The 19,906-nt window shown below is 43.1% G+C and overlaps 2 protein-coding genes across 9 annotated transcripts in view; one reads left to right on the forward strand and one right to left on the reverse strand.

Moving 5' to 3' along the window:
* Positions 1-19,432, forward strand: part of NT5E (5'-nucleotidase ecto) — a 48,914-nt gene extending 29,482 nt beyond the window's left edge. Inside the window, exons 4-9 of one of the 2 annotated variants that reach the window (XM_049653975.1) lie at positions 6,987-7,184; positions 8,116-8,270; positions 11,734-11,839; positions 12,739-12,888; positions 14,271-14,471; positions 17,214-19,432. In XM_049653975.1, the coding sequence (XP_049509932.1) occupies positions 6,987-7,184; positions 8,116-8,270; positions 11,734-11,839; positions 12,739-12,888; positions 14,271-14,471; positions 17,214-17,377 (974 nt within the window). In that variant the 3' untranslated portion in view covers positions 17,378-19,432. The remainder of the gene's footprint in view (positions 1-6,986; positions 7,185-8,115; positions 8,271-11,733; positions 11,840-12,738; positions 12,889-14,270; positions 14,472-17,213) is intronic. The other variant, XM_049653976.1, reaches the window with a different exon arrangement.
* SNX14 (sorting nexin 14) overlaps positions 14,240-19,906 on the reverse strand; it is an 88,509-nt gene continuing 82,842 nt past the window's right edge. For all 7 annotated transcript variants that reach the window (XM_049653972.1, XM_049653970.1, XM_049653969.1 and 4 more), the window contains one exon: positions 14,240-17,557. The gene's annotated coding sequence lies outside the window, so the exon portion shown is untranslated. The remainder of the gene's footprint in view (positions 17,558-19,906) is intronic.

Raw genomic sequence — 19,906 nt, forward strand, 5'->3', positions numbered from 1 at the left:
CCCTTATTTGCTCCAACCAGCCAGAACTGGGTTCAGGCCAACAGCCTGGACTGGATTTCATGAGGGTTTTGTGCCCACTCTGGGTATGGCTCCATGACTCATCATCTCCTTCAGACCTCCCAGTCATCACTGAATGTCCAAGAGTGAGTATTTGAGCAGTAAATCTGGACACCATACAGATATGGAGAATATTACGTGGCTCACTGAGTTCCCTTAAGGAAACATGACAGCTAAAGTGTCATGGTGTCATGGTTGGATACAGAGGTAGCCAAGGACACTGTGATTCACCCCTCTGGTTGCCAAAGACCTCTTGACTGGGAAAACAGGAGAGAGCCTTTGGTCTTAGATGCTTGAAGCTGCTTGGTGTAGCTACACCAGAGGCCGGGGATGGAGCAGCAGGCCTGACTAGCTGGGCACCAAGGGCATGTCGGGCAATAGTCTCCAAACTGTGCCCTGAAGAGCACCCATGGCCAGGAGCCTGAAGCTGGACTCGCCCAGCACACCTCAGCCTGCACTATGAGAAGTCTGTTTTATGGCTCACATTGCCCCAAGGTTTCCTGCATGCAGGAGATCTAGTTTCTAAAAAAAAAAAAAAAGTTAAATCTCTTGTTTTATTTTTTTTAATGTTTATTTATTTTGAGAGAAAGAGAGCATGAGTGGAGGAGGGGCAGAGAGAGGGAGGCACAGAATCCAAATCAGGCTGCAGGCTCTGGACTGTCAGCACAGAGCCCGACGTGAGGCTTGAACTCATGAACTGTGAGATCATGACCTGAGCCGAAGTCAGCCGCTCAACCAAATTAGCCACTGAGACACCCCCAAATCTCTTGTTTTACACATTTAGGAGATAAATTTAGGCCCCCAATTTAAGCTGAATGTCTGCGTTAAGGTCATGAAACCACACTGAAAGAGAGCTAGCACCAAAACCCATTCTCTTGACTCCCAGCCCTGGTTCTGCTTTACAAGCCCCACCCAGCTCATTAGTTGAGAAAATTGAATTGAGAGGAGTTGGAAGAAGGGGTGGGCACTCAGTCCCTGCCCCCTCGGGCATATGGATGTCACTACAGGGAAAGCATAGAAGTCTTGTCTGATCCATGGGAATGTGTTGGCTGACCTACTTAAGCTTAGTCATTTAGCAAACATTTATTGAATGCCTGCTGTATGCTGGGCAAACCCAGGAGACACGGCAGCCCCTGTTTTCCTGGAACTTGTCTTATAAGGGATATCGACCCTGATCAGATTTTTTTAAGTATGCAAACAAATCAATCTTATCATATATAATTACAAAGCATGCTATGAAGGGAGAAGTTCCAGATGCTGTGAGAGCACCTATAGGAAAACCTGACCAACGCTGGGGGATCGTCACACAGTGTTCTCCTGAAAAGCTGACATTTGGGCTGAGATCAGAAAGACATCCAGGAGCTAAAGTTGGTAAATAATGATCACTCATCTTTATGGAGCATTTACCAACATAGGCTTTCCTCACTGCATTAACTTCTATAACCCACCCAGCAAGCATGGAGGCTGGTATTATTATTTTCCCCATTTTACAGAAGACTAAACTGAAGCAAATGTCACAAATGCACATGTAGGCCTTTGGCTCCAAGTGGCAACCCATAGTCCAAGGCTTTGGAGGCAGGTGTGGCTTGGGAGTGAGAGAAGCCGAGACTGCTGATGCACAGGGCGGTCGGTCTAGATGAAGCTGGCAAGGCAAGAAAGGGCCACATCACGTAGGTTATGATATCCTTGTCAAAAATTGTCCTGTTTTTCCTACGACAGCAGGAGATACTTTAAACCAGGGAACACATGATCATATTTATGTTTTAGAAACCTCACTCAGGCTGCTGTGTGGAAACTGGATTAGAAAGAGGCAAAGGGGGGCTAGTATCCAAAATCTATAAAGAGCTCATCAAACTCCACACCCGAAAAACAAATAACCCAGTGAAGAAATGGGCAGAAAACATGAATAGACACTTCTCTAAAGAAGACATCCGGATGGCCAACAGGCACATGAAAAGATGTTCAACGTCGCTCCTTATCAGGGAAATACAAATCAAAACCACACTCAGATATCACCTCACGCCAGTCAGAGTGGCCAAAATGAACAAATCAGGAGACTATAGATGCTGGAGAGGATGTGGAGGAACAGGAACCCTCTTGCACTGTTGGTGGGAATGCAAATTGGTGCAGCCGCTCTGGAAAGCAGTGTGGAGGTTCCTCAGAAAATTAAAAATAGACCTACCCTATGACCCAGCAATAGCACTGCTAGGAATTTACCCAAGGGATACAGGAGTACTGATGCATAGGGGCACTTGTACCCCAATGTTTATAGCAGCACTCTCAACAATAGCCAAATTATGGAAAAAGCCTAAATGTCCATCAACTGATGAATGGATAAAGAAATTGTGGTTTATATACACAATGGAATACTACGTGGCAATGAGAAAAAATGAAATATGGCCTTTTGTAGCAACGTGGATGGAACTGGAGAGTGTGATGCTAAGTGAAATAAGCCATACAGAGAAAGACAGATACCATATGGTTTCACTCTTATGTGGATCCTGAGAAACGTAACAGAAACCCATGGGGGAGGGGAAGGAAAAAAAAAAAAAAAAAAGAGGTTAGAGTGGGAGAGAGCCAAAGCATAAGAGACTGTTAAAAACTGAGAACAAACTGAGGGTTGATGGGGGGTGGGAGGGAGGGCAGGGTGGGTGATGGGTATTGAGGAGGGCACCTTTTGGGATGAGCACTGGGTGTTGTATGGAAACCAATTTGGCAGTAAATTTCATATATTAAAAAATAAAAAAATAAAAAAATAAAAATAAAACCACCTAAATCAAAAAAATAAATAAATAAATAATAAAGTATAATTTAACTGGAAAAAAAAAAAAAAAAAGAAAGGCAAAGGGGTGCCTGGGTGACTCAGCTGGTTAAGCGTCTGACTTCGGCTCAGGTCAGGATCTCGTGGTCTGTGAGGTCAAGCCCTGCGTCGGGCTCTGTGCTGATGGCTGAGAGCTTGCAGCCTGCTTCGGATTGTGTCTCCCTCTCTCTCTGCCTCTCCCCCACTCACACTCTGTCTCTCTCTTCCTCAAAAATAAACATTAAAAATTTTTTTTTAAAAAAGAGGCAAAGAAGAGGCATACAGACCAGTTAGGAGGCCATCGCAGTAACCCAGGCACAAGATAATGCTGACCAGGAGTGTGGCTTGCCTGAGGAGAGGTAGAGAAGTAGACAGACCAACCACTTCCAAGTAAGTTAAAAAAGAGACTCTCCCTTAGAAGCAATGGTGTGAAATATGCTAATTACTAATTACTTTTATCTGGTCCTTTCATAGGAAGTATGGAAGCTCTTTTTTTTGAGTCTACTTAACACATAACATTGTGTTAGTTTCAGTACACAGCATAGTGATTCAGCATCTCTATACATTATACTGTGCTCACCACAAGTTGTAGCTACCCTGTCACCATATGAGGCTATTATCATATCATTGATTATATTCCTTATGCTGTGCATTTTATTCCTGTGACTTATTCATGTCATAATCAGAAGCCTGTGTCTCCCACTCCCCTTCACCTGTTTTGCCCAACCCCTGCACTCCTCCCCACTGGCAACCATCAGTTTTTTTCTCTATAGGTCCGATTTTGCTTTTGTTTGTTAATTTGTTTTGTTTTTTAGATTACACATATGAGTGAAATCGTGGTATTTCTCAGTCCAACTTATTTTGCTTAGCACAATACCCTCTAGATTCATCCATGTTATTGCAAATGGCAAGATCTCATCCTTTTTTTATGGCTAATATTGTGTTGCATATATGTACCACATAGGAAGCATGGAAGTTCTTAAACCGGTCCCATACACAATAAAATTGTAGCAAGGACTGCCTTGAAACATTCTATACTATATTTAACCAACTGAAAACCAGGTCAAAGGCCTGCTTCTTGGCACCTCTGTCACATGATCCATCATCTTGGCCCCTTCTGCCTACTGGCAGGGCAGTTGCCCAGGCCTGTAATTAGAACTGTCACATTCCTGAGGAGCTGCTGTGGCCAAGGCCCCCAGGGCAGAACCCTGGTGGGTTCCGTCAGGCATTCACGCTATTCTAGGAAATGCCCCACTTACCAACTCTAAATGTCAGCCCACAATTCCTTGGCTTCTCCATGTTTGGTTCCCAGATTATTTACTTACTAGATGGCTGGAAGGGAGTTCTGGTGAATAATGTCTCTCCTGCCAAGATGACAAATTGGGTTTCTAAAGACAGACATGTGGCTCTGTGCGGAAATAATATTTTGGGCATGAGCATCTTTGGCTGAATAGAATAGTATGGAAAATGTGAAGCCCTGGATGGCTTTCTCTGTTAGTGGTTTTCTAACAGAGCCACTAACTCTGCAGAGACGCAGAGAGCATTCAGCTGTGAAGGAGGCAGAGACTAGCCAAACTGGACCAGCTATTTCCTCAGCCTCTGGGAAGCATCCTCCTTGTTCCTGATTAAGTCCCTTTAAGAAGCAGATGATGTGTCTTATGTTCTAACAAAAGGAACATCAAGGCCTTTCAGAACCGGAGAATGTCCCCTGTCAGACTGGAGTTGGGGTTAGTAGCTCCTATTTGTAGAGTGCATGCTGATTTGATGAGGCATTTGACTGTATCCTCGAAATCCTGTTACACTCATTTCAAGTTTGATTATGTCTTTGTGAGGCAGAATAAGAAAGGCTAAAAAAAAAAACAAAAAAAAGCAGGCTTGCCCTTCTCTGGGGTGTCCAGGAAACTGCCAGGGTCCTTTCTAAAACTGACAGTGCCTTTTCCTCCTGGACGAAGTGTTCTCTGCCATCTCGTGGACATGTTGGGAACTGCACCTCCCAATTGCACTTGCATCTCTGGGTTCATAGGAGGAACTACTGTCTCTAACCTTCCCCAGGTGAGAAGGTGAGAAGGGGCTACCACACCAGCCCTGGTCCAGGCTCCAGGATTGCCCAAATAAGAACGAGTGCAGAGCAGAATGAGGATGATGACTGTGTTAACCTTCCCTGCTCCTCTGCAATGCGTGAGATCATCTATAACTGTTAGGGCTGACAGCTGCCAGTCACCCATGAGATTGTATACCACAGGTGGAGATGGGGCAAGCCCTGCACGGGGCCTCCAGTCAGGTGCTTTTGTAAGAGTCAAGTTCCAAAACTTTGGTCTTTTTTCTTTTTTTTCTTTTTCCAGAGGGAGCAAGAAAATGGGAAACTAAAGTGGGCAACAGCTGTTTCCTGCTTCTGAGGTGCTGGTATTTGCTGCACTTCTGCTCTTTGGTATTAGGCTGGAATGGGGGCTGCTCTATAGGACCAGAGAAGGAGTGAGGTTTTCATGATATCCACCCCAGCTTGTCTTAGGTGAAAAGAGAAACCCAGAAACAGCTTGGGGTGGAAAGGTGCAGCACTGGATTTAGTGAGCAACCTTTGGCAACCGACTTTTTCAGGCATTGTGAGACAAGCAAGCATAGGCTGTGTCGGGCAGTGGAGAGAACAGAAGCTCCAGTTTCACCCCCGCTTTCAGTCTGCTCTCCTTCACGTACCAGCCATACTGCACATAACGCATGTACCAGTGTGACCTTGGTCACACTGATTGCCTATGACAATCAACGTTCTCATCTGTAAAGTGGAGATAGTAATAGAACCTGCCTCATGGAATGCTTAGAAGATTAAATGAGATCTAGTGCACAGCCTGGCTCTGGGCCAGCTCTCATAACCAATCCATGTGAGTAACAAATGTGCTGAAGTTTTCCTGGGCCCTCTGTAAACCTCTAATAGGAAGGACTGGCCAGGGTGTTTGGAGGGTGAGTAGAAAGAGTAATGGGTCAAGGGTATCTGGGGTTTTTTTATGTTTGTTTATTTTTGAGAGAGAGAGAGCGTGAGAGAGAGCGGAGGAGGGGCAGAGGGGAGAGAGGATCCAAAGCAGACTCTGCACTGACAGCAGCAAGTCCAGTGCAGGGTTCAAACCCATGAACCCATGGGATCATAACCAGAGCCAAAGTCAGACGCTCAAGCAACTGAGCCACCTATAATCTGTGATTCAAAACTGGGCTCATTAGCTCTCTGGAGGTAAGATGTGAACTGCAGTGTGCCTGAAGGAGCGTTGCACTTACAGAAACATGCCAAGTGCTTAGAAGCCAGGGCCTATGCCCCATACGGCAGGGCTCCCCACCCTTGTGCAAGCGTGTGTCCAGGAGGCAGTGGTGGGGGGAGCCCCTCAGCCTCTGGGTCTGAGTTGGCTCCCAGGCTGTCCCCAGGGAACCCCTTTGAGACAGAAGTCGGCAGAATCTAGCCTGTATGAGGTCTGGCTGGATGAGTAGTGTGCGTGCCAGTTGACTGCCAGGGTTAACGTGGCTCTTCTGAAAAGCACCTAAAGGAATTCCAATTTTAGCAGCAAAACCTGAGGACAGGCTCAGTTGTTTCTACTCATGTTCCACTAAGGATCCTAAGCTCTAGATTGTACGTCTAGGGTTTCTAGAGGTTGTCATCACCTCATAAGGGAAGGAAATACACATTTATTATCTACTGTGTGCCAGGCACTGTGCTAGGAAGTTTAGACCACCCTGTGAAGTAAGAATCATTATTTCGCCCATTTTACAGGTGAGGAAACTGAAATACAGGGAAGTGAAGTGTCTTGGCTATTCTACCCAGCTATTGAGAATTGAGCTTGAGTCAGGATAGAGCTGGGATAATCTTGGCCCCACCGCGTTTTTGTGTCCCCCACTGTACCAGGCGCAGGACCATAGATGTGGGAAGAGCTTACCAAACACTTGCTGAGTTGAAAATGGAAGGATTCATGTGCCAAAAGGGCCTTCGGAAATGGGCAAATGTCCAAGCGCAGCTCTGAAAGACAAGCTATGTGGGGCAGCAGCTAGCACATCATCAATTCAGAATTCCCTGTCATCTGGCCTGTGGCCTGCTGGCCTGCAGCCAAGCTGTGTACAAGGGCTGACTTGATCAGCTTTGGCTCTTCTGTTTTAGGCACTCCACCTTCCAAAGAGGTGCCAGCTGGGAAGTACCCATTCATAGTCACGTCCGATGATGGGCGGAAGGTTCCTGTGGTCCAGGCTTATGCTTTTGGCAAATACTTAGGCTATTTGAAGGTTGAGTTTGATGAAAAAGGAAATGTCATCGCTTCGCATGGAAATCCCATTCTTCTCAACAGCAGCATTGTGGAAGGTGGGTAAATGATGGCTGGACTTTGTTCTTGTTGTTAATGTTTCAGGGCAAGGCTGTAACACCTTTAAAGAATTGAATTCTCTCTTAAGTTTGCCCTCTTCATGGATAAGAAGATTGAAAATACACTCAAATGCCCAATATCCCATTTGCTTTCCCAGTTCCTCTCAGCATCAGACACCGTGTCACTGCCTCTTGTGTCTTTTCAAGCTTTGTCCAGGCATGGAAAAGCCACTCAGCTCATGTCCAGAGGAGAGCTGCAAAGGGGTCCAAAGCCCCACCACCAGCAGTGTGCCCACAGCAAGTTGCCCAGTCTCAGTGGGCTTCTGTTTCTTTATCACATGAGGGAGTGTCTTTTTTACTTTTTTGTCTGGGACTCAGAATAAAATACATCTTATGTCACCTGTTTACATGTGGTGTACATGACCACAGCCCTGGGCCTCTCTCACCATGATTGGACCAGGGAGAGATGGGCAGTGGGGTGCCCTGCAGAGCCTGTGCTCACAGCACAGACCATCTCAACAGCCAGAGGGAGAGGCCGGGACTGCACAGCAGAACCTCAGAAGGCCCTGTAGATCTGCCCTGGGGACCTTTCATCATCCCCACTCTTCCCCACGCCCCCCCCCCCAATGCTATCCCAAGTGGGTCCACAGGTGCTCATTCAGGTGTGATGAGTTGATGTTAGGATACTCAGTGCATCTTTAAGTTCAGATCCATTCCTAGTCTTATTACCAAGGAACAGAATTTTCTGAGGAAATTTTATAGTCAAAACGAAAATGTAGACAAATAGGGTAAAGAAATGTATAGTCACAACAGGTAAGCTAAATGATCTTTGATTCCTTCTCCAAAATTTAGGCCAGGGTGAGATCTGCCTTAATGGCAACCTGATTTTTTTGTTTTTTGTTTTGTTTTCTTCTGTTTTACTTTTTTCTAGATCCAAGCATAAAAGCAGACATTAACAAATGGAGGATAAAATTAGACGGTTTTTCTACTCAGGAATTAGGGAAAACAATTGTCTATCTGGATGGCTCCACTCAGTCATGCCGCTTTAAGGAATGCAACATGGGCAACCTGATTTGTGATGCCATGGTGAGTGGTCCCCAGGAGTGCAGGGCCTGTGCTTAGGGGAAGAGGGGAGGGAGGAAGGTTGCAAGGAGGGACAGCCTGTTACAAAATTCAAGGTCTTTAAAAATTAATATGCATACAATAGCTTGGGGTAGATTCATACTGAGTAGTACCTTGGGAAGGGGCCTAAACTATACCAGTTGACCATCACTTTATTGCACAAGAACTGAAAGCTTTATTGATAGGTATTCACCTTGGATGTCTGAATTTTGGATGTTGCTTTCCTTTTGTAAGATGATCTGAATACGTGAAACTTCACTATTCTGAAGATGTAGACATAGTAGATAAAACACATTTGCTTGGGCCTAAATTGGCCAGAGTGTCTCACTGATCTGCCCTCTTGGATCCGGAGAACAAGGCCTTGTGTGACTGGAAGCCTCCTTCACAAGCAGAGAATGACGACATGCAGTTATAATAAGGCCTGTGGCTGAATAGATCGCTCAAGAAAACACCCCACTGTCTACCTGTCTACAAGAGACTGGCTGTTGGCAGCCCCTGGGGAGCCATGCTGAACCAGGGTCCCCAGGCCAGACTTAACACTCCCACCAAAGTCCGCACCCAGGAGGCTGATTCTTTGTCTGTGCTTGGCACTGTGCTTGGTACCTGGAGCCCAGTGCCCGATATATATACTCTCAATAACTGACTGCCAAGTAAATGACAATGTCCGCACTTCCCAAGGTCAGACCAGTGCTGGCTCTTCTTTTGTATGCACACAAAAGAAGTAGCTAAAGACACTTTTCATAGATGCCATGATACTCTACATGGAAAACCCAAAGGATTCCACCAAAAGGCTGCTAGAACTGATACATGAATTCAGCATAGTTGCAGGGTACAAAATCAATGTACAGAAATTGGTTGCGTTTCTATACACCAATAATGAAGCAACAGAGAAATCAAGAAATTGATCCCATTTACAATTGCACCAAGAACCATAAAATACCTAGGAATAAACCTAACCAAAGAATAAAAGATTTGTATGTTGGAAACTATAGAACACAAATCGAAAAACATTCCATGCTCATGGATTGGAAGAACAAATATTGTTAAAATGTCAGTACTACCCAAAGCAATCTACATATTCAATGCAATCCCAATTAAAATTGCACCAGCATTCTTCTCAAAGCTATAACAAACAGTCCTAAAATTTGTATGGAACCACAAAAGACCCCAAAGAGTCAAAGTAATATTGAAAAAGAAAACCAAAGCAGGAGGCATCACAATCTCAGACTTTAGCTTCTATTACAAAGCTGTAATCATCAAGACAGTATGGTATTGGCACAAAAATAGACACATAGACAAAAGGAATAGAATAGAGTACCCAGAATTAGACCCACAAATGTGTGGCCAACTAATCTTTGACAAAGCAGGAAAGAGCATCCAATGGAAAAAAGTCTCTGATGCTGGGAGAACTGGACATCAACATACAGAAGAATGAAACTAGACCACTTTCTTACACCGTACACAAAAATAAACACAAAATGGATGAAAGACCTAAATGTGAGACAGGAAACCATCAAAACCCTACAGGAGAAAGCAGGAAAAAACCTCTCTGACCTCAGCCGCAGCGATTTCTTGCTCGACACATCTCCAAAGGCAAGGGAAACAAAAGCAAAAATGAACTACTGGGACCTCATCACGACAAAAATCTTCTGCACTGCAAAGGAAACAATCAACAAAACTAAAAGGCAACTGACAGAATGGGAAAAGATATTTGCAAATGACATATCAGATAAAGGGCTAGGATGCAAAATCTATAAAGAACTTACCAAACTCAACACCTGAAAAACAAATGATCCAGTGAAGAAATGGGCAGAAGACATGAATAGACACTTTTCCAAAGAAGGCATTCAGATGGCCAACAGACACGTGAAAAGATGCTGAATATCACTCATCATCAGGGAAATAAAAATCAAAACCACACTGAGATACCAGGTCACACTGGTCAGAGTGGCTAAAATGAACAACTCAGGAAACAACAGATGCTGGCAGAGATATGGAGAAACGGGAACCCTCTTGCACTGTTGCACTCGTGCGGCCGCTCTGGAAAACAGTGTGGAGGTTCCTCAAAAAATTAAAAATAGAACTACCCTACAACCCAGCAATAGCACTACTAGGAATTTATCCAAAGGATGCAGGAGTGCTGATTCATAGGGGCACATGTACTCCAATGTTTATAGCCACACTTTCAACAACAGCCAAATTATGGAAAGAGCCTAAATGTCCATCAACTAATGAATGGATAAAGATGTATTTTATATCTATGATGGAATACTGCTTGGCAATGAGAAAGAATGAAATCATGCCATTTGCAGCAAGGTGGATGGAACTGAAAGTTATTATGTGGAGTGAAATAAGTCAGAGAACAGATATCATATGTTTTCACTCATATGTGGATCTTGAGAAACTTAACAGAAGACCATGGGGGGAGGGAAGGGGGAAAAAAGTTACAAACAGGGAGGGAGAAAGGCAAACCATAAGGGACTCTTAAATACAGTAAACAATCTGAGGGTTGATGGGGGGGGGGGGGGGGGGAAAAATGGGGGATGGGCATTGAGGAGGGCACTTGTTGAGATGAGCACTGGGTATTATATGTAAACAATGAACCATGGGAATCTACCCCAAAAACCAGGAGCACACTTTACACACTGTATATTAGCCAATTTGACAATACATTATACTTTAAAAAATCATAATATTAAAGAAGAATCCTATTTTGAAAAAAAAAAAAAGTAGCTAAAGAGTAGCCAGTATGGGAATGTTTAGAGAAAAGTCTGGAAGGAAACAAGCTGTTAGCAGTGCTTACCTCTCTTTTAAGAGGCAGAGGCAAGTGTTAAGAAAACACTTGCTTTTGCGCTATTTTTTTTTTCAAATGAGAATATATTCATTTTATTTCTTGTAACTAAACACATATTTTGTAAAAGAAAAGAATGAAACGGATTCACCCATTTCAGGAGGCCATCTCTGTGCCTCCAAAATTGCCAACTTGGAAATTTGACATGGAGGCCAGGGATCTTGTTGGCTTGAGGTCCTGAGTGGAAAGGTTTTCAGGTCACGCCTTCAGGAGCAAGTGTGGGGCCTGGAGGAGGTGGGGAAGGAGAGGTATGGTGGACCAATTTGCATGGAGGTCCTGTCCTGACACAAGAGCCAGTTTTGCTAATGCCCACTGGCCTGAGAGTAGAAGGGTCTTAGGAAAGGGGGCTCAGGGCTACTTGCTTCTAAGAGTCTGACACGGGACTGGTCACTATTTCTTATTTTTGCTTCTCAGAGCATAAAACTAGTTCTGACTGACTATACTTGAGAAATCTCTGGGAACACAGGAGCAGGAAGAAGCAGCTTTATTTCCATGGTAGAGATAACCAAATCCCTAAAACTGATACTATGGAAGAAGGTCTAGAATAACTAATGTAAATTCATGCTACTGTTGCAGATTAACAACAACATTAGACACTCGGATGAAGTGTCCTGGAACCATGTGTCCATGTGCATTCTAAATGGAGGTGGCATTCGGTCACCCATTGACGAGCGGAACAACGGTATGCTTCCCAGGCTCAGGGTGTCAGCTCAGGTCTCTCTCTGACCGTGCCCCTGGGTGGCCTCAGCTCATCTGTCCTGTCAGCCATGTACCACAATGTCAGCCTCTCCAGTTTCGGTTAACTGCTACTCAAGTCAGTGCCTAAGCAGAAGGGCACACACATGCTTGTGTGTTCTCATATGTATTCACACACAGAGTGGAGAGCGAGGGTGAATGGAACCCAATCTTGATCTAAACTTCTGACACACAAAACCAAATACTAATTATTGCTGATTACCAACAGCCGCCTCCTTGATACCTGGAAAGAGAAAGGGACAAACTGTCCATGTTCTGTGCTGGAAAAAAACAAAAACAAAACAAAACAAAACAAAAAAACAACAACACCCTACTGGATTAAATTCTTTTAGTGCATTTACAGATATCCAGGATCTTGCATGGTAAAACAAACCAACTAGTCAGATATTCAAACCGCTCTTGCAGTCTTCCCTGATCTGCTGTCAAACCAGGTAGTCTCAGTGTAAAGCCCCAAGCTCATCTCATTGTCAAACAAGGACAGGTGGCAGGGACACACTGCCTGTCTGGAGGAACTGAGCAATGCTCAACACCCACTGAAGACCCAGCTATAAGCCAGAGATCCAGGGCAGAGCACTGGTGACTTTGGAGCCACAGCCATTTATAAGCACCTGTCATCTTGCCCAGTGGTTGAGAGCATGGCCAGAGGCCTCTTGAATCCATTCCCTCCCTGAGTGTCAGGAACCACTCACACAGCTGATGCTGTACTAATAGCCTTCCAATAGCCTCTTGTCTCCTTCATCTCCACCAACCCTAAAGGAAGCTGGTCTTGGGGTAATCTTATTCTCAAGCTGTTTTCCTTCTCACCCCATCTACAACTACCATCAGGCACAATTACCTGGGAGAACCTGGCTGCTGTGTTGCCCTTTGGAGGAACCTTTGACCTGGTCCAATTAAAAGGTTCCACCCTGAAGGCGGCCTTTGAGCACAGCGTGTACCGCTATGGCCAGTCTACTGGAGAGTTCCTGCAGGTGGGCGGTAAGTCACCCTTTGAAGTGAAGTGGGTTTGTCCTGCTGGTTGGCTTAGTTCCTCACTCCCCAGGACCTCCACTGCCAGATTTGTTTAGGTTTTCCCCCCACCCAACATGAATGCATAGTCTCTCAATGGTCATGGGCTCCCAGACCAACTGAGATTAGGTCAGGGTCAACGCCTCAATGCCTTGGCAATGAGCAGTAGTTGCTACACCTGATTTGGATGTCAGATAGACTCACTATAGGAGCTGGCCCTCCAGACTCTAAGCAGGTCAGCGGCCTTGAGGTCTAGTTTCTATTAAAATCTTAGTTGTTTAAACACTCAGTATTTTTTTTTTTTTTAGAAAAAAACCAAAACCACCATTCTCCGTTCTATTCATAATTGCCTGGTACCATGCAGAGGTTCAAAGGAATTCAATATCCAATCAGTATTAGCGAGGATGATGTCTGGGAGGGGCGGCCGACTACACAGACACATCGGAACACCTGGTTCTAGTTCCACTGTGACGTGGGACAGGTCTTCAACCTCTCTGAATGTTCTGAAAACATCTGCCCTGCTCATCTCATGGATCACAGTGAAAACTGAATGAAAATAAATGCTTCCCAAATTGCCAAGGACTTGTGAATGTGAAACACTTTTGTCAGTAATAACTTCCACAGTCCAACGAATTAATCGTTAAATTTATAACCTTGATACTGATACCATAATTTGCCCCCCCCTTTTTTTTTTACTGTAGATGGTGGGCCTCACTTGATAGTGTGATTGCTTTGTCAAGTCCTCCTTCTACAGAACCCCCAACTCTTTGGATTGAGGAGGGGAGCTGCAGATGGTGGTGGAGCCATAGCCTAATGCCTGTGGGGTAACCCAAACATTCTGCACTTTTCCAGGAGAGACTTGGGGGGACAACAGGGTTTTGGTGCTCCATCACAGTGCTGGGTAGTTAACATGTCTTGTGAAAGTCATCCAAACCCAAATTATTATCATTTAGTAGTCTTCAAAATTAGAACAAATATTCTGTACCTCTCATCTATTTCTCATTTTCCAAAGCCATTGAACCAAGTGGCTGACCAACTCATTTAGGATTTTAAAAAGATGTGGTTTCTCCCTGCACTGTTACCCCTTGCCCATACTGAAGCAGAGCCAGTTTTCCTCCCAGTGGTTCTCAGACCTCCCAAGACTCAAGGATAAACCTAACCAAGAAATGCAAACGCAATCTAACCAAATGCTGCAATGTCACCTCAATTCTTGCTGAAATTTCACTCAAGCTCAGACTCAGTGAAAACCAAGCCGAGTGCCCCAATTCCATATTTTGGCCAAATCTCTTTCTTAGAAAACAGAAATTTCCCTCTGGATCCAGTGAAAACATACAGATTCGTTTCTTTTCTAGGAATTCATGTGGTGTATGATCTTTCCCGAAAACCTGGGGACAGAGTGGTCAAATTGGATGTTCTTTGCACCCAGTGTCGAGTGCCCAGTTATGAGCCTCTCAGAATGGATGAGATATATAAGGTTATCCTTCCAAGCTTCCTTGCCAATGGTGGAGATGGATTCCAGATGATAAAAGATGAAGCATTAAGACACGACTCTGGTAAGCACAAGTGTCTCTTCCTCTCCCTACTCCAAAGTACTCAAGAACAAAACTGGGCCAAAGAGGGAAGCTACTCAGGATGCCAGGACTGCAGTGCCAGAAATCAGATCCTGCCCCTTTGTTGCCGCCTCCCTCCCGCTTTGTTGGAAAATAGCAGCACTGCTTTGGAGAATATGTGCCCTACCCCTCTTCGGCACACGTAGCCACCCATCCAAGCCCAAAATGTTTTAAAATTCTGTTAAGTATGTATAAACAGCTATTTAAATTGTGAAATATCAGTGGGTTTTGCACTTAATGAGAAACCTCATTTCTAGAACTTTAGATTGGATCTGGAAAATCCTGTAAGCTTTCTTGAAGCTTTTAGTGTGAATAGGTCAGGTAGGAGTAGATGGGCTGTGCTCCCCTCCCCCTTTTTAGCACATTGGGTTGGTGGAGTATTGAAAGGAACAACCACACCTGACCTCAGTATTTTTGGCAGCATTTAGGGTCATTATACTGCAACCTCACTTTTAAAAATCATATGGAAGTCGGCTGATGGTAGATTTGAGTCCCACAGAGGCCCAGAGGATACCACCAGCACAGGGCCATTAAAAAAAAAAAGAACCACTTCACATGCATGAAGTCCATTGATCCATTGATAGAATATACTACCCCTTCCTCTTCTCTAGGGCAGAAGCCAGCGTGCTTATAAAGCATGTGCACAACTTTGCATTTCCAGAAAAGAGCTCTGGTACTTCCTTGTCAGCTTTCCTGTGGTGGGCCTGCTGTTTCAGCCTCTTGTTTCAAGGAGGGTGGAAAGCAGAGCCAGGGCAAAGGAGGCAGCCTTCCTGCCAGGAAAGATGCTAGCTACTTCTGCACATTCCATGAAAGATGATGGAAGCGCAGGCTTTACAGAAGTGTCCTCTTGGGTCCCACATGAGACAGAGGCTGGGGGCTGTGCAGATTAAACCCAGACTGATTAAGTTTGAGAGAGGAGCTCACATAGAAGGCTGAGGAAGCCTTGGCCCTAAGGGTTCTCAACCCTAGCTGTGTATCAGACTTAGTTGGAGAGCATTTTAAATTAAATATCAATACTTTGGCCCCAGCTTTTAAGAGATTCCAATATAATTGTGTTGGGGGAAAAGACTCTTCCAGCAATTCTAATGCAGGGATGAGAACCACTGCAGAGTTCTTTTTAAAAATATTAGTGTATTTTTTTTGTGGAGGTATAATTGACATATAACACAATGTTTTAATTTCAGGTGTACATGGTTCAATATATGTATGTATTGCAAAATGATCATCACAATGTCTAGTTAATATCATACATAGTCACAAATTTTTTTTCTCTTGTGAGGTAAACTTTTAAGATCTGCCCTTGTAGCAACTTTCAATATGCAATACAGTATGGACTCTAGTCATCATGCTGTACATTACATCCCTATGACTTATTTGTGACTGGAAGTCTGGATTTTTAACCCCCTTCACCCATTTTTCCCACCCCCCTACCCCCACCTCTGGCAACCGCCAGTCTGTTCTCTATATATGCAAGTTTGGTTTTGTCGCTGTTGTTTAATTCCACATACAAGTGAGAGGAGATGGTATTCGTCTTTCTCTGATAGATTTCATTTAGCACAATGCTCTCAAGGTCTATCCGTGTTATCGCAAAAGGCAATATTTCATTCTTTTTATGGCTGAATAGTATTCCATTGTGTGGAATCACATTTTCTTTATCCATTCATCTACCACAGACACTTAGGTTTTTTCCCTATTTTGTCTATTATAAATAATGCTGCAGTGAACATGGGGGTGCATGTTACTTTTTGAATTAGTGTGTTTTCTTCAAATACTCTAAAGTGGAATTGCTGGATCATACAATGGTTCTATTTTTGATTTTTTGAGGGGCCTCCATACTGTTTCCCATAGTGACTACATCAAGTATATTCCCACCAATAGTGCACAAGGGTGCACTTTCCACATCCTTGCCAACACTTGTTATTTCTAGTCTTTTTGATAATAGCCATTCTAGACAGAGAAGGGATATCCCTGTGGTTTTGATTTGCATTTCCCAGATGATTAGTGATGTTCAGTATCTCTTCATGTATCCGTTGGGCATCTGTAGGTCTCCTTTGGAAAATCTATTCAGATCCTCTGCCCATTTTTTAATCAGATTTTTATTTTGTTTTTCTTTTGAGTTCTAGGAGTTCTTTATATATTTTGGGTATTAACTGCTTATCAGATATATGATCTGTTGAGTGATATTTTTAAAACAAAATTTTGTCAGGTCCCTATGGGTTTGTTGTAGTTATAGGCAATTAGTATTTATCAGGTCTCCTCTCTTTTGGAAATGAAGTCTCCATTGTCTGTCAATTATGCAAAAATGACTTCTGACCAGGCAAGCAGAAGAAAGCCACTTTTATGTCTCAACTAATTGCTCTCAACCATTTCCCTAATGCCCTTGTTTTGGAGTGGTTCAAAAGCAATATTAAAGGTCAACAACCTTTTGAGATGACTATTCCCTCCAGTTGTCTAGTAGTCAACAGTGGGCACATTTCACATCTGGAACATGAAAAAGCAATCAAATTCTTTGCACCTGTAATCACTTTTCTTGTCTTTTGTGACATTTTATCCTTGCTTATGAAAGTAGTATCTTCCCTCTTACAATTACAAAAGACTTTAGAGAAATACGTTGGTTTTCCCACCTCTTACTCTTAATTGGTAATTACTTATTCTGTAGTTAAAATAATGTATATATTTTTCCAGGTGATCAAGATATCAACGTGGTTTCTGGATACATCTTAAAAATGAAAGTAATTTATCCAGCAGTTGAAGGTCGGATCAAGTTTTCTGCAGGAAGTCATTGTCGTGGAAGCTTTTCTCTAACATTTCTTTCCTTTTTGGCAGTGAGCATTGTTTTATACCAGTAGCCAAAAATTCCTCTTGCCATTAATGTGTGGAACTGCATTTTTTTTTTCAAGTGAGATTCAAGTCTGCATTTTAGGAACTGGCTTGGTGATGGCACAGACCATCTTTGCTGGACCCCAGAAGCTGAGGCTGGAGGCTTGTAAATGAAGACACTGACATCATTACTCAGGATCAGCAAGTCACTGAACACACAGGAAAAAATGAAAATGAGCCCTTTGAGGGGAGAGCCAACCATCTTTAGTTTACATATGCAAATTTTAATAAAACTTATATTAACCATTTTAAACCACAGAAATCATTTTTTTAATATCCATTTTAATCCACCAAACAATTTATGTTTACATAGAACTCTATCCTTTACAAGGCAGTTTTTATCTTATTTGATGCCTATAACTTTTTTTGGTGGGCAAGGCAGGCGATGTTTTTCCCATTTGGCAGACAGGGAAACTGAAACTCAGAAAGAGCTGACTTGTTCAAAGCCATACAGCTGAAAGTGACAAATCTAAGACCTGCACCCAGGTTTTCTGACCTCAAGTCCAGACTCTTTCAATTACATCCAGTTGCTGTTCAGAAAGATACTTAATGGTCTCCTCTGCTCATAACTGTCAATGGCATCAAGCTCCTGGATGACAAGTCTCTGCTTTATTTCATATCTCTAACTTTTCCCTTTTTAGATCTTGTTGTTACATTGAGTTTCATGGACTAAACACAGGCAGCATTCTCTCCTGAGGCCACCCATGTGCCTTTAACAAGTCAGGGAACAAAGAGTGCAGCAGCAGATGATGGGAAAGGCTAGAGCCTGCAAAAAATAGTCCAGGGGCAGGGAGAAAGGAAAAGGAAGAACAGGACACCGGGGACATATTTACATTATGGAAGAAAAAGAGCTAAAGGGCATTTAGATTTGTTAAAGAGATATTTGCTAAGGAGTAGCAGAAGAGTGCCTGATACACAGTATTACCTGTGAATAATTTTATGACATTCCATCAGTTCTGCCTCTGTGCTCTTTCCACCCTTCTTTCTAATGTGAGGGTATAAGAAGAGAACCTTTTAAGATAAGGTGTGATTCTAAACTTGTACCTGTTCTCCCAGCAAGATGCCAGCACTTACCCTAGTCTCTGTCTCTCTTTCTCTCTCCCTCTGTCCCTTCTCATCCCCCACCGCAGTTATGGAAAACTCAGAGGGGAGACAAGGATTTATTTTTAAGTGTTATACGTGATAAGTTTGAAGTCAGATCTGCCTGCAAATATGGACACTCTTAAGTCATGCTCAAGTATGAATATGAGAACTCCTGCCTGGGAGTGAGCCCCTGAGTGGGTGTTCAGGAAACACCCAGACTGATGAAATGATTTATAACCAAAAGAACAAATACTTGCTTAAGGTGGTCGTGAGACCAGGTGAGCCTGCTCAGCATTGCATAAATTTCAATGAGAAATGGGAGCCTTCACCTTAAAAAATGGTGAGCAGGGGCACCTGGGTGGCTTAGTCAGTTAAGCATCCAGCTTTGGTCCAGGTTATGGTTCATGGATTGGAGCCCCGTGTCGTGCTCCCTGCTGTCAGCACAGAGCCTGCTTTAGATCCTCTCTCCCCTCTCTCTGTCCCTTCCCCTGTATGTGGTTTCTCTCTCTCTCTCAAAAATAATAAATGAAAAAAAAAAAAAATGGTGAGCAAACAGCAGCTAGAGGTTTGGAGAGGGAGTGTTTGTTAATGTTTACAAATATTAAGTACTCTTGATACAAAATATACTTTAAAAATTTTATAACATCTTTAAAAAGGCTGCTGCAGTAAAATAAAGCCCTCAGTTCTATGCATATACAGATTAGCTATAAGCAAATGTCAACAGGATTGGAAGAGGAAAATTAGAGAAAGGTGCATTTGGAGTATATTTTTTATGCTTGGCCAGTAAAATACAATGAATCCTATTAGAGCACAAATTTTTAAAGAACATTTTTTGTAAGTTTTCTAAATATATGTGCATATATTGTGCAGTGGTTTAAGTAATGACCTCACTTTACAGCTGTAGATTCAATTGTGCAATAAAACTGAAGATATGCTCCTTGTCTTTGGTAGTTATTTCTTCTCTCAAGCAAACATTATAACCTGAGACAATACAACTGAAGGAAAACTTTTGATGGTTTATCACTGGTATCATTTCTCTTGGTCATAAGTCCCTTGCCATTTGATAACCTTCCCTAGCCCCCTTTTCAGCCAAAAAAACAAGAAGAAAAATGCATGCAATTTTTAGATAAGAGAAAACAGTAAATAAAGGATATTTTAAATAATACTCTTACATTTTCTGGCTTTCATATACAGAATCTAATGTAGAAATTGTTTTGAGGCTTGTAGTGGTTTACTAAAAATAAAAATGCCCAAGTTGGACAATGTTGGGGATTTAATTAATTTGTCTGAACTGGCTGTGCATCTAAGAATCTTCTTCAAGCATACTGATAAATAAACCAATTGTTTTGTCGATCAAATGGATCCGTTAAATCCATTTGGTGCCAGAACTGCCTTCAGCAGTTCCTAACAAAGAA

This window comes from Panthera uncia, assembly GCF_023721935.1.
Source record: "Panthera uncia isolate 11264 chromosome B2 unlocalized genomic scaffold, Puncia_PCG_1.0 HiC_scaffold_24, whole genome shotgun sequence".
Taxonomy (NCBI): domain Eukaryota; kingdom Metazoa; phylum Chordata; class Mammalia; order Carnivora; family Felidae; genus Panthera; species Panthera uncia.